Source organism: Haemaphysalis longicornis, unplaced genomic scaffold, assembly GCF_048455015.1.
Source record: "Haemaphysalis longicornis isolate Haplotype H1 unplaced genomic scaffold, Haemaphysalis longicornis Haplotype H1 scaffold_9, whole genome shotgun sequence".
In the NCBI taxonomy this organism is placed as follows: Eukaryota; Metazoa; Arthropoda; class Arachnida; order Ixodida; family Ixodidae; genus Haemaphysalis; species Haemaphysalis longicornis.
In genome coordinates, this window is record NW_027526460.1 from 127,101,892 (window position 1) to 127,116,327 (window position 14,436).

General features: G+C 46.5%; 1 protein-coding gene across 2 annotated transcripts in view; it reads left to right on the forward strand.

Annotated features, from left to right (window-relative positions):
• Positions 1–117: 117 nt before the first annotated feature.
• The window catches only part of LOC144153914 (uncharacterized), a 40,914-nt gene continuing 26,595 nt past the window's right edge, over positions 118–14,436 (forward strand). The window contains exon 1 of one of the 2 annotated variants that reach the window (XM_077685674.1): positions 118–272. In XM_077685674.1, the coding sequence (XP_077541800.1) occupies positions 253–272 (20 nt within the window). In that variant the 5' untranslated portion in view covers positions 118–252. The remainder of the gene's footprint in view (positions 273–14,436) is intronic. The other variant, XM_077685678.1, reaches the window with a different exon arrangement.

The window sequence follows — 14,436 nt, forward strand, 5'->3', positions numbered from 1 at the left end:
TTCCCTTCGTCGTCGTGATTGTTGAGAGAACATCGTATAGTTCGTGGTAACCGTCATTGACGCCACCTAAGTGGCGAAAAGAGCTTCATGCTGTTTTGGGGAGGTCGACGGATGTTTCTCAACAGGTGCTTAACTCTTTTGCTCAAATGCACTCCAGACTGAAGTGCACGTTCCCGATTAGGCGGGCGGTGGCTGGATAACACCGCTGCTACCTTTGGGCAGGGAAGGACGTCCGAAAGAAGGTCCTTCGTAATGGCGTCCGAACATACCAGGTGAAAATAATATTTTTTTTAGCTGGATTATTGAACCAGAAATTTCTTCTAGCTAGAAATAGGCAGAATGGAATAGGTAGAAATGAGCTAGAAATTCAGTTTCTAGCACATTTCTACCTGGATTGAGATTGTGTTCCGGCAGGCAGCTATAACTTCCAGCTAGCATTTGTCAGTCAGGCTGGAAGGGAAAAAAACCTGCAAGTTGGAAACAATCGTATCTAGCTAGACTAAGAATTTTTCTAGTTAGAAGCTGTGGATTCCAGGTAGAATCTATAAATCTAGTCAGAAATGAAGCTGTAAATTATGGTTTCTCGCTAGAAATGCAATTGATTGCTCGTGGTCCCTCGACACATCTGCGCTGCTGCTAATCGTCCCTGCGTGAAATGCAATTACTGCAGTGTCAGACAGCAACACGTACGGACACAAAGGTCAGTGGACGGAGGAGTAGATGGAGAGGGTCGGAAATGATTGACGTCATCGAAGAGACACCCTGATCGTTGCGCAGCTTGCTACTCCACGGAATAATGAAGGGTATGCGATGGAGATAAGTGAAAAACCACACTAGTCCTGGTAATCCATCTAGGGTGTTTGTGTATGTGTGCGTCCGTATACGGGCGCGCCTGTGTATATGTTCGTGCGCTTCTGCTCATGTGCGTTCTGCTCTTCAGCATAGGCGTGCGCAGGTGGAGGGGTGAAGGTGGCCATGCCCCCCCCCCCCCCCCGCCCTACTCCTTTTGGGATAGGCGCAAAATTTGTGGCATAAAAAGTATAGCTTTAGTTATGTCGCTGCACGCCCCGGCTTTACATTATCTGCTGACTGTCTCCGATCCATTTCACTTCAACTTTCACCCACATGTCCTGTGACACGCTTTATTTTCTGCCGCACCGATCGAGTTCCCGTGATTTGAAAAATTCGCGCGAACTCGTGCGGCACGCGAAATTTTTACATTTTAATAGCAAAACTGCGCTCCATTCGCTAACTGCGCTCTCCGAGTGGAGGTTGAGCGTCCTCCGCGGCTCTCTGTGACTGTGTGAATAGCACCATGTGCCGGGAACCTACACCGGTGAAATACTAAGCACAAGCGACTTTCCGGCCCGGACCTTTTGCGGGGCGCAATACTTACGAAGCTGACCCGGATGGCACGGGAAATCTCCCTTAAGAAATGGGGCACCTGAAAAAGGCAATATCTTTGTTGATTGTTTTTTTTTTTTGCGTATTGCAGAGGCAATTTTCGAGAGGTCCAAACTGGGCGCATCTCTCTTTCTCTCTCTCCTCTCTCTATCTGTCTGTGTGTGTGTGTGTGTGTGTGTGTGTGTGTGTGTGTGTGTGTGTGTGTGTGTGTGTGTGTGTGTGTGTGTGTGTGTGTGTGTGTGTGTGTGTGTGTGTGTGTGTGTGTGTGTGCGTGTGTGCGCAGGGGTGGATCCAGGTTTTTTCTGAGGGGGGTCAGCTTCTATAGTAGTGATGGGGATGATGATGGTGATGATGAGCAGAAGCAGGTTAGTAGCCTTTTTATTCGCAGAAATTTCGGAAAACCAAAAATACAAGAAACACAAAAAATGGCTGCGTATCTGTTCCTTCCGTTGCAAATGTCGACGAAAGACGATAGTCGACTGGCGCCCCTGCCAAGTAAAATGCCTCGCTTCTCTTTTCCGCTCACCTCCCAGGCTGTTCCTCTCCCGTCTCGTTCCTCCCAAGATACCACGATAGAGGTTTGCTCAAGACAATTTAAATTTACCGCGTTCTACCAAGTCGGGTGCCTCGATGCCAGCGCTGCCGTACGGCGGAGACGAGCGTGAATAGAGGCAACCTACTCCAACATTTATAAAACCACGTTACCCTACTCCGCGAGCGTTCAGAGCGGAAGGCAAAACCTATCCAGTGAAACCTTTCGTTACTGTTACCGTTTGATTTCTTAAATGCCGCCAGGAGCTCCGACAACAGCAGGCGACGGCTTTCTGCAGTTGATGTAGTATTTCATTTGCTATCGCAAAAACCAAGTATCCGTGATTTTTTAAATAAAGGAACACTGCAACTATCACTTATGTTTTGATTTTCGGCCTTATATTTGCGTAATGTCTTGTTCTGTTCAACAATGTTGACAAGCATGAAAATTGACACCGGGCTTAGACGTGTAGATTTGGCTGCGGGTATATAAGATTATTGCGCTCGGGTGGCTGAATCGAGTCACAGACAGACAGACAGTGATTGTTTTTTTTTCTGTTTTTAGGGCAGTGCTGTTACCACTAGTCGCTGCGCGCTGATATGTGGTTTTGTAATAAATTCTCTTTTCACAGACAGACAGAGACACAGACAGACCAAAATTTCTGCGTTTAAGTAGCGCAAGAAAGACTATCGTCTTTAAAAATCATCAACTGGACTTTTCTACGACCTGATGAGTCATCTTCTTGGGGGCATAAATTCAAAGATGAAGGGGGAGGGGGGGGGGGGCTCAGGACATCTGGACCCCCCTCTAAATCTTCCAATGCGTGCGCGTGCGCGCGCGCACGCGTGTAGTGTGTGTGTGTGAGGGGGGGCTCTGGTGAGAATTGACCCCGTATCATGCGGGACATGTATGCTCTCAAGGTATTTGCGGGTGACGAAACATCAGGATCTCATTTAGTGGCCTAGTTGGATCGAGGTCCTGTAAATTTTCGCTACGCAAACAAAAAACCCAGAGACAGGAAGAGCAAAGGTTGCATCCTGACTCTTGCCCCGTCCGTGCCTTCGTCGCGGTGCCTTCGTATAGCGCACTGCTATCGCTCCGCCATCTTCGCATGGGTTTTTTTGGGGGGGTGGGGGGTCATAAAGACCATCGGAAAGTGTGTGCCCATATGAACGCATCCCTAACAGTAAATAGCAAAGCTTCTGACTTTTCCTTTGAACGTACAGACGACTTTAACTGCGACACCTCGAATGTCGTATACCTGCCTGAATATGCAGTACATTGGCCAAACAGAAACGTCTGTTTGGCCAAATGTACATTGTACATTGCCAATGTACATTGGCCAAACAGAAGTTTCTCTCAGGCCACGCACGTTCCTCCCCGATCTTCCTTTGTACAAGCGTGTCAACCTTTGTGGTCACTCTTTCGAAAAAAAAATAAGGGCTACTATACTAGAATCACGTTTCCGTTCGCATCGCGAAACAGAAGTGAGTCCTTTTTGATTCATAAACGCAACACTTTAAATGCGGTATTAGTGAAAAGTGTAGGAAAGCTGGTGGGTTTGTTGCCATGACACGCAGTCCTCCTTCCATTACTCTCATTTAAACCGCAGAAGCAGAGGAACGAATTCTAGTACGTAACAGAGTGGTGAGCTGGGCAAGTTGGTAAGGCGTCATTTTGGACAACAGCGCGAGGAAAAGAAGTGGACGAAGGGAAAGGACAGGATGAGCGCTGACAACTCTCGTCCTGTCAGCGCTCGTCGTCCTGTCCGTTCCCTTCGTTCAGGTCATTTTCACGCGCTGTTGTCCAGAATGAATTCTGGTACGGCTTTACCGATTACGTTTGATTGTGCTTACGAAACCAATATGCAGCGTTCACAGTAACGATGACCGTTTCATGCTTTTATTTAAACCCTCCTGATGGTTAAACAATCGGGCTTGTATACATGCACCCCCTTTTCGAAACGTCAGTAAACATCCTTGTTATTATTCCTGTCGTGTGTTTGACTGTTTGCTCCAACTCTATCTCTCCCTCTCGATATATATATATATATATATATATATATATATATATATATATATATATATATATATATATATATATATATATATATATATATATATATATATATATATATATATATATATATGTTACACAAAATGTGAGGACTGCTTCACTGGACAGGCAGTGTACAGTGCCACTTCGGTGAGCGCCAAGCACTAGTTTTGGGCCACCTAGTTGACAAACATGGCGTTAGACCTGACCCGGAGAAGATCGCAGCCGTCAGCCATTTCAAGCCGCCCCAGTCTGTGCGTGACCTTCGAAAAGTTTCTTGGGGCTATGCTCCTATTTCCGCCGGTTCGTGCCTAAATTTGCAGAGCTGGCTGCTCCTCTGTCCTATCTTTTGCGCAAGAATGTGCCTTTCAACTGGATGTCAGAGTGCGAGAACTCATTTTCCCAACTTAAGTTTTTGCTCACTTCTGGCCCAATACTTCGCCACTTCGACCCATCGGCTTCGACCGAAGTGCATACGGATGCCAGCAGCATCGGCCTCGGAGCAGTACTCGTGCAGAGGCATCACGGGGCCCAACATGTCATCGCCTATGCCAGCCGCACACTCAGCAAGTCAGAAAGAAACTATACTGTGACCGAGCAGGAATGTTTGGCGGTTATCTTCGCTGTGCAGAAGTTTCGCCCTTACATTTACGGACGTCCTTTTACGATTGTCACGGATCATCATTCTCTGTGTTTGTTGGTTGGACTACGTGATCCATCCGGGCGACTCGCCCGCTGGTCTCTCAGAGTCCATAAATACGACTTCGTTATATCCTACAAAAGCGGCCGCCGTCACACCGACTCTGATTGCCTTTCCCGGCTACCACTTTCAACGACTGCGTGCGACGCAGACAATTTCGACGACTACCTCGCGCCAGTATCTGAGGAATTTCCCAACGTTGAAACCTTTCGACGAGAGCAACAGAACGATCCCAATCTGGCCCATGCATTCTTCGCCGGTGCTCGTGCATCCGCCCCTTCTAATCGCTTTTCTCTTCGGGACGGCCTGCTTTACAAGGCAAACTACGGAGCATCTGGTGCGCGGTTTCTTTTGGTTGTACCAGAGAGTCTGCGCTCTTGCGTACTGCGCGCTATGCACGATGACTTGATGTCTCGACACCTTGGTACACCGCGCCAAAGAGCGCTTTTACTGGCCCAACATGCGGCGCACGACTGAAAAATACGTCGCCACCTGTACAGAATGCCAGCGTCACAAGCGTCCTGCCGCCATACCTGCCGGTCTGCTTCATCCTGTGCAACCACCCACTGCTCCTTTCGAGCAGGTTGGGGTTGACCTTGTAGGCCCACTTCCACGAACGCCTGGCGGCAACCGCTGGATTATCGTGTGTTGACCACTGACGCGTTATGCGGAAACCGCAGCTGTTCCAACTGCTTCAGCAACCTCTGTGTCTGTATTCCTGCTGCATGCCCTTATTCTTCGCCACGGCGCCCCTCGAGTGCTTATCAGTGATCGTGGCCGCCAATTTATTGCGGATGTTGTGGAGGAATTACTTCGGCTTTGTACTTCGCAGTTCCAGCATGCTACCCCGTACAATCCACAGACGAATGGATTGGTTGAACGCACGAATCGCACACTCATCAACATGATCTCGATGTACATCTCCTCCAACCATAGAAACTGGGATGAAATACTACCATTCATCACCTACGCTTACAACACCAGCCAGCACGAAACCACAGGCTACAGTCCCTTCTACCTCATCTACGCCCGCTCAGCTAGGACGCGTCGACACCATTCTACCATTTTCCTTGCACAACGAGGCATCCATTGCCAAAACCCTTTGCCTGGCTGAAGAATCCCGCCAATTAGCCCGTCTACGTACACTGTCCTCGCAGCGCCGTTCTAAGGACCGATACGACGCTCGCCACCGCAGTATTTCATTTTGTAAAGGTGACCTGGTGTTGCTATGGACACCTTTAAGGAAACGCGGTTTGTGTACCAAGTTTTTGTCCCGTTACACTGGCCCATTTGTTGTTGTGGATCGTGTCAGCGATGTCACCTACGTCATTTCACGTCTCACTGCGACCGGACGCCGGGCAAGAAAGACTCAGCTTGTACATGTTGCACGCCTTAAAACATACAACCCGCGCGCTGCTGAATGACTCTCCCTGGGGGTTTCGTCTGCGGAGGGGGAAATGTTACACAAAATGTCAGGACTGCTTCACTGTACAGGCAAATCCTCCCCGCCAGCTGCACGGCCGATGAAGAAGGGAACGAAGCGCTTCTTTTGGGCGGAATCGATGTTGGCTGCACGCTCTCTCGCCTGCTTATCCCCGTAACAGTCTATATGTATATATCTATATATATATATATATATATATATATATATATATATATATATATATATATATATATATATATATATATATATATATATATATATATATATATATATATATATATATATATATATATATATATATATATATATATATATGAACCCGAACTGGAACTGAACCGAAAAAGTAAATAGCCGTTACCGGTTCAAGACAAAACGGTTCGACCATCGACCATCCGTTGTTGGTGTTGTGTATTCAACCATTAAGGCCTTTTTCTTTTACGTACCGTCTACTCCGTTCCCTCTCATACACTTTACCCTCCAGATCAATCAAAACGCTATCAATAAACGCTCCTTTTGTAGTCGGTTTGCGCAACATTGTGGCAGTGGCACTTTGCTGCTGGTAGCGCGAGCAGAATGCAAAGCTGACCAAACGAAATGTAATTATCGGCAGCTTGCAGGCCATACGAAACGACTTCGACCTTCTTTTGCTAAGACTTTGTACGAGCAAACAGGCTGCAACAGTGCTCCACTGCGCAACGGTGAAGGCGCACACCCGAAGTGTGCGAACGTTTTTCAGTTCGTAATTTGTTCAAAAAGGACGCACACCTGCAAAGCGTAAATCCTTGACAAGTACAGCGTAACCCAAGGTATACTGGCTAAGCCGTTTGGTGCTGACCAGAAGGGTCCGGGTTCGATCACGGTCCCCCGCGAACGTTTTTCCGATGTATACGAAAAGCGAGAACGTACATTCGTCGAGATTTCGATGCACGTTAGATATCCCCGAGTGGTTTGTATTACTCTGGCTTGGCTCCTCGGAGCAGAGGTGTAGCATAGGGGCATCAAACGCGCCAATATATTTTAAAATGGTGTTTTAGGAAGAAGAAAAAAATAGCAGTGGCTTAGCTCGGCTATGCTAGGATATACGTAGCGTGAGCTAAGGTTCAGCTGGTTATTCTTAGCTTTCCTGGTTGTCTAGGATTAGCTTGATTATCGTGCTTACACACGGTATACGCACCATGTGACACATGTATATTTATCAAGCGGCTCCGGCACAGCGTCACCAGTCGCCCCAGGGCTAAGCTGGTTCCACAGGCGCACGCCGGTGTTGCTGCGACGCACGAGCCATCGGTTCCACACCCGGCCACCTCTCGCATGATGATCACGTGAACCGGGCTGCCGCATGCGGAACGGAGGCCGGCGAAGACGCTGGGCGTTGGGGTGTGGGGTGTGTGAGAGACGCCGTGCAGCGAGCAACGTTCTGCGCTCCGTGAGACGTCACTGCTTCTCGCTCATGCGCAGCACGTATGGCTCTCCAGGACCTACGCGAAACTGCTCAACCTCGGCCAGTGTAGCTCACGCTACAAAATAAAAGGCACCTCAAGCGGTTTTAAATTATTACTCGCAAAATAAGCGAAAGAGAATATACCAAACATCAAATGTGAATATTTTCACAACCAAACGTACGTGTTATCAATTCAAAGGAAGTGAGTGCCGTGGTTCCTGGTATAATCGTCAGTTTTTCAGGGCGGGATAGCGGACAAGTTCACGTTTTTTAACAGCAAAAAATAATAATAGATATAGCAGAGAAAACTGTTAGCGTATGGTGCACACTTCTCTTTTTTTTTTTTTTCAAGAAACTGCACCCCTTGACCTTACAGGCACTACGTACATATATATTGTCTTGGAAATAAAAACATCACTAAACACATGCTTGAAAGGCAGGCCGGTCCCACAGTACTCTCCCATTCGCCCAGTGCTCGTCCTTTCTGATTCTCAGGCAGCATGCCGAAGTTACGCACGCGGAAGAATATCAAGACTGCAGCTGCGAAAATCCTTCTCCAGCGACCCCTTCAACACAAGATTCGTCTGGTTTGGGCTCCTGCCCACTCGTCCCTTCCCGGAAATGTCATGGCCCACACGACAGCCAGAGAATTAGCCTACCGGCCACCGCGAGACGACTGGTTACAATTGGCTCATCCCCTAGTAACCTACCAAAGCATCACACAGCACTACAGGTTGAGTAGGTAACGGTACCCCCCTGCCCACCCGTCTCGCAAAATGTATTCCAGGGATCAATGCAACAATTCAATGGCTGCGTGAAGAAGGTGACAGTTCACAAATGATTCTATAGGCGACTAATAATCAAATTAATTGGTGGCATTTACGTGGCTGCTGTAGGATTTTTTTTCTTATGCTACATCGCCGGTATAAAACGCTGGTATTAAATGCTGGTATTTGGACGCGCCGGTACGCCGGCATAACTGTAAGGTTTTACGTTTAGCCTGGTGGGCGATTTCATCGCGAGAATATCGCTTTCAACAAAAAAGTAGAGGGCAGAAAACATATCCCACCGTCATATCCCTTGGCGGTGGCTTTATGAACAACATAAAGCCTGGGTGAAAAGTAGTTGGTAAATCATCACTGCTTCATCTGCTTTCCTAATATCTCACCCAATTGTTTAAAGTTGGCTTTGAAATTTTACCACTGTTATCGGGAAACAGCGGTATTTTGAATTTTTGTTTGTATTTTGTTTTTATTGTTGTTTTAAACTATAAATATTTTTTTCTCCCTTAGCTGATAATTCAACTCACTGATCCGGTTCGCGAACCGGTTCAAACTTCCGAACCGGTTCGGTACGTAATTTAGTCGAACCAGAACTGAACCTGGAACGAAATGAATCTGCCCGAACCCGAACCGTAACCGAACCGGTATTTTTTTCGGTTGGACACTCTGATCAGGGTGTCAGGGGATATATCAGGGTGTAGAACCGGAACCGAACCCGAACCAAGAACCGGAACCGAACCGGTATTTTTGCCGGAACTGAACACGAACCGTTATTTTTTGAGCACGCTGAACTCGAACTGGAACTCAACCGGAAAAAGAAATGATTACGGGTTCACGACGAAACGGTTCAACCATCAGCTGTTGATAATGAGCGGTCAACGCCATTCAGGGCTTTTCTCTTTCACGCACCATCAGGCCACTAAATAAAGTCTTTTCTCTCTCTCTTCCCAACTTCTCACGCCCTTCCCACCAGTCACAAAACTGTCAGCGCTCTCTTCATCGTTACAACATGAGGAGAGGTGTGCACACCAATGCTGCAACGTTGCTGCTGGTAGATCGAGCAGAATATCGAGTGCAAGGCTTAGCAAACGAAATGGCACACACTCGAAAACCTACGGGTGACATGAAGCACCGACTTCGCCCTTCCCTCGCTGTGACTGTGTACTGACAGTCTGGCCGAAAGATTGCTGCATTGCGACGAAGGCCCACACCAGAAATGTGCATACTTGATGCATTTCGGGTCGCAAGCCTGGGGAGCGTAAACACTCGACAAGAGTGACCCTCAAAGCTGCTCGGTGGCGGAGCTGTTGGCTGCTGACCAGAAGGATGCAGGTTCTATCATCGCACCCCGGCCGCGGCCGTTTTTCTGAGACAAAACATGCAAAATTATTTGTGCCGAGATTTTGACGCACGTTAAACCTTCCAGGTGGTCTAAATTTCTTTGCCGGCCTGTAATATATACGGTGTGCAGTAGCTTACGCGGCAATATTTTTTGAGAGGACATGTGTTTCAACAAGGGGAAAATACTAAGGTCCACCACGTAGTTCTAAATTATTCCGCGCCGACCTTCTACATGAACAATATGGGCTCTTTTTTGCTGTTTTCAGCCATGAAATTTGCAAAAAATAAGAACAAAAAACAGGTAGAATTCACTGTATAGACATGCGCTCCTTTGTTTGACTTTTACCATATATCCAAACTCGTATGCAGCGAGCACCTTGGACCGTGGTGCCTCGTGCAACAGTTTTTCAGAATGCGTAAAGCGGACAACTTCGCGTTTTTTTAACATACCCAAATAATGATAATAAATCAGAGCAAACTGTTAGCGTATGACGCGCACTAATTCTCCTTTGGTAGGAGCTGTTTCCTCAGTTCTTGCAGACGCTGCGTATTTCCTCTTGGATAAGATACGGCACTAAAGAAATTTGGGGCCCTATTCTCGACTGCACAAATTGCCGGCAATTTAGGCAATTTTCCGGAAGTCTTTTCTGATTGGCTTTCAATTTTGGTCACGTGCTTCCGGCTGACAAAGCGGTTGTGTGTGGTGTCGTCATTTTGACGTTTCATGTCGTCAACGGACACCAGTTCTAAAGTTTGCCTTATTTCTCGTTACTAAAGGCGCATAATTCTTGGCCGGCAATGAAAAACCAGACAAAATGCGGCAGACATGACAACGTAAGCCTGTCTTTGCTATTCAACAACAATACTGCTTGTAATACACACCCCCTCTGTGATTGGCTGAGAAGGCGTGACGTAATTTAAACAGTTGGCGGGAACGATTACGTCCTGCATTGGCAACTTCAGCCTGCGTAAAAGTGACGTAATGCTACGTAACAGCATGAAAATGGCGGTTGTTTTTGTCGCAAAATACAAGCAAAATAGGGCACAATATTGCCCCGGCTCACGGCGCCGCGAAATGTGCGGCATTTTGCAGCAGGCGCAGTTTCGCATGCGCGCTGTTTAAAGCATGTTTCCTACCGAAACAAATTATAGTTTCAACTGCTTCCAAGTCAGCGATCATGCGACATACAAATAACATGCAGTATTTTGCTTTTATATTTGGCAATGAAATAAAAAAGGTTAAGTCTCCTGCCACGCGCGTGGCACGAGCTGCGCCCCCCTGGCAACAGCTGCTGCCACGCAGAAGTGACGTCGAGCTAAAGTAATCACGTGACTTCCTGTGACGTCACAAAACAAACGTCATATTTACGTCATTTGATCATGCCACTTTTTTTGTGTTAACGACGACGGCAGCAGGGTGTTCGCGTTTTGTGTCCCGATGTTCTCCGCCCGTGGTTCGAATGGCAGGCCTGACGCATCGTTACGTCCTTATCTCCCTGTAGCGGCTGCCTCGCGGCGCTTTTTTCTTGTTGGGAGGTGTGCTTGTAATTATTTAGATTGGGTATTTTTTGTGAACTTGCTGTTGCACGTCTTGGTAAGCCTAACGCATTGTTTTCTGCACGCTGCTTCGCCCCGCTTTTTACATGCTCCTAGAACTGTACTGTTGTCGTTTAATATTTTGTAAGCTTCACGTTGTTTTGCAGTTCGCGTGCTATCGGCCTATCGGCTTTACGCGCCTGCATTTGTTGTCTACTTGTGCCTCGCTTCTTCCATGCCAAGCCTTGTGTTCTGATTCTGGAGTGGTGGCTCAATTATAAAACGTAGGGATCAGTATTTTCCATCGCGTCGCGCCGTGGCGAGCGACGTAGTGTCAGCGTGTGCACGAATCGAGTGTCGTCAGGTAGCGCACGGCATCATCGAACGCAATCCGATCTCGCATGTAGCTTCTGCAATTTTTCCCCCGGGGCAGTAGTACTGTCGCCGAGAAATGTAACCTGACTATTCCACAGAAACGATCTGTGCACGTGGCGCTGCAAAATCCGTGAAGGGAGCGCAGTTTCACTGCCGTGGAGCCCAACTGCCCGTCCAAAGATATATCTATTCAAGATACCACTGAAACCATTCGCTGACTGGCTGGCTTCTTGTGCAAGGAGGCTCAAGCCCCAACTGTGCAAGCATGGGAGAAGTGCAGCCGATAAGATCGCCGTGTGAGCCAAGTTTGGAACTTCTGCTAATAGTCCTTTAAAAGTCTGGTGCATAAGGTTAACAAGTGACAATTCAGTTATTGTTCATCTATGCTCAGATTTGTTGCTTAGTACCATTGTGCTTTCAACTTAGGAAGTCTTAATGAAATGATAGGCAAGGCTTAAAATTACTGCTTGGCTTTTATTTCCCTTTCCTTCGCTCTAGTACCTTTCGCCTCCTCTAACCTGGTTAGGCAACAGAACTTCCTCCTGCATCTGCTTTGAGTATGTATTTTGATTGGCTCGTTAACAGAACTTCCTCCTGCATCTGCAAGCGTGCTTAAGCGTCTACTGTGAAAGCTATGGTCAAAGCCTTTGGGGTAGTGAACAGGAAGAGTTTCCAATTGTGAGGGGACGTTTCACATTCTATTGCTTTTTAACTCCGCGCTGTGTAAACTGTTTTGGAAAATTGCTCAAGTGAATTTACTTAGTGATAAGGGGCATTATAAAATGTCCCACATTTCGTTCACAATGATGCAAGTCTCGTCAGAAGCCAGCTGCTAGAAAACACATTCACGGGTTGTGTGTTGTGTGCCCATTAGCTGTTTTTTTTTCTTCCACAAAACGGGCACTTAAACAATCCTTTAAGCCAACAGGCTTAAAAAATAGTTTATCAAGTACAACTTCAGGGTAATGGTTGGTGTCGAGCGTGACATTGCCCACTCCCGAGAGTACTTCTTGATACCTTGTGCAAGAACTGGAGCCAAGGCCACGTGCGTGGATGTGAATGTCTGTCGGTGTTTGTGAAAGTTGCAGTAGAGCTGGAAGGTGTATGGATCATGGGTGGCTTTAACAATAAAATGACTGCTGAACGTACTTTTGCTCTGGTATCAATGAGCAGCATGTGAGCATTGATAAGTGCTTCACTGATGACATTTTTGTTACACAAAAGCAGGCCATGTTAAGGCCCCCTGGCAAATATTCATGAAAAACACTGGACCAAAAAGCTGCCAACACATGGAAACCATGTTAATCACGGCACCTTTCCTAGTACTTCAGTACCGTTTATCAGTGCTGTGTTTTTCTCCCTCCCCCCAACTAGTAAACTATCCCAGCGTTGCACCTTAAGCCAGAAATCAAACACTTGCTTGTCAATGACAAGTGATCTGCCAAACTTCCGTGTCTATGCAAAAAGTGAGTAGCTCTACTTTCTGTGCACTGTTTGTGCTGTGAAGCTCCGTTTCTAAACAAAATGCCAGGGTTCTTCTGGAAGATGCGAAACATTAAAACCTCAACAAAAAAGGAATAAGCAAGCAATACTCTCGTGCACTACACTAGAGTCCTGCGGGAAAGCCAAACCAGCAAGTGATCTTTTTCTACAAAGTGCTGCAGACGAGCCAAGGAAAAGATTCCTTTTTGCGGACACCAAAGCTACGCTGGAAAGCCAAAATGTGTGGTGTCTGTTACTGCAGATTAGCTGCAAGACAAGCATGTTCACGCAAAGATTTATGAACCAGGCTGGCGAGGTAACAAAATCATTGAATGAGGTTACAACAAAATGTGTTATGAAATTTGCTATAAATAGCAATTAAAGGTATAAAATGGTTTTGACACCAATTAAATGGCCTGTTGGAAATCATTGGCAAAACCTAAAGAGCAACATTTCATACAGCTGCAATTGAGAAATGGCAAAGTGTGGTTGGGGCCTGAATTCAGCAGGCATGCTCCAGCTGAGAATGCATAATTGCAGGGCAAAACAATTATAAAGGCCTAGGGAAAAGGTGAGCTTAGTTAAGTTACCACCAAGGTATTTGGTAGAGAGAATAGTTACAAAAATAAAGAAGCAACATGGGAAGCTTTATTTTCACTGATATAAGTTTATCAGCACTGAGCTGCATGTTCTGCATGTCCCATTGAAGAATGTTACACCTGCATGCACTCGGCACATCACATTTTACGGTATAACACAGTTTACTTCGAACATAGGTAAATAAGAGAATATTGCATAAGCAGTTCATTTATACGTGAAATAGAAACAGCAGGGTTTTTAAAACGAAGCCCGTAAGTGTGCTGAATGAAAGGGACCAATGATGAGTTTATGTTGTTACTAATAACAAATTTCAATGACCTTGTCAGAAACAAACCCCTTCCATGGAGGGACTGTGTGTAATCATAAGATTTTTTTGATAAAAGGTTGTAAATGCCCTGTAAATGCATGTCAAAAGGTATTTTAATGCCCTAGTCGTGGCCTGTGAGTCATCGGCGCTTTTTTCTGGTGTTTAGATGATCAAGGGCTGTTGTACGGGAACCACCTTCTCTTCTCACTTTGGTCACCATCTTTCTTAGTCACTGCATTCATGTGCTTGGTCAGGGAGCTAGCAAGCGAGGACGACAGTCGGCACCAACTATCAGCCGAGTTCCTTCAGGCTGGGACAATTGCTGGAGAGGCTAAACAATGTTTTTAAAATCCCTAACTGAGAGCTTTCACTTTTTGTTTTGTTGAAGAACATTTAGGCAACCCTTCAAGAACTGTCCCAAATAACAACAATGACTA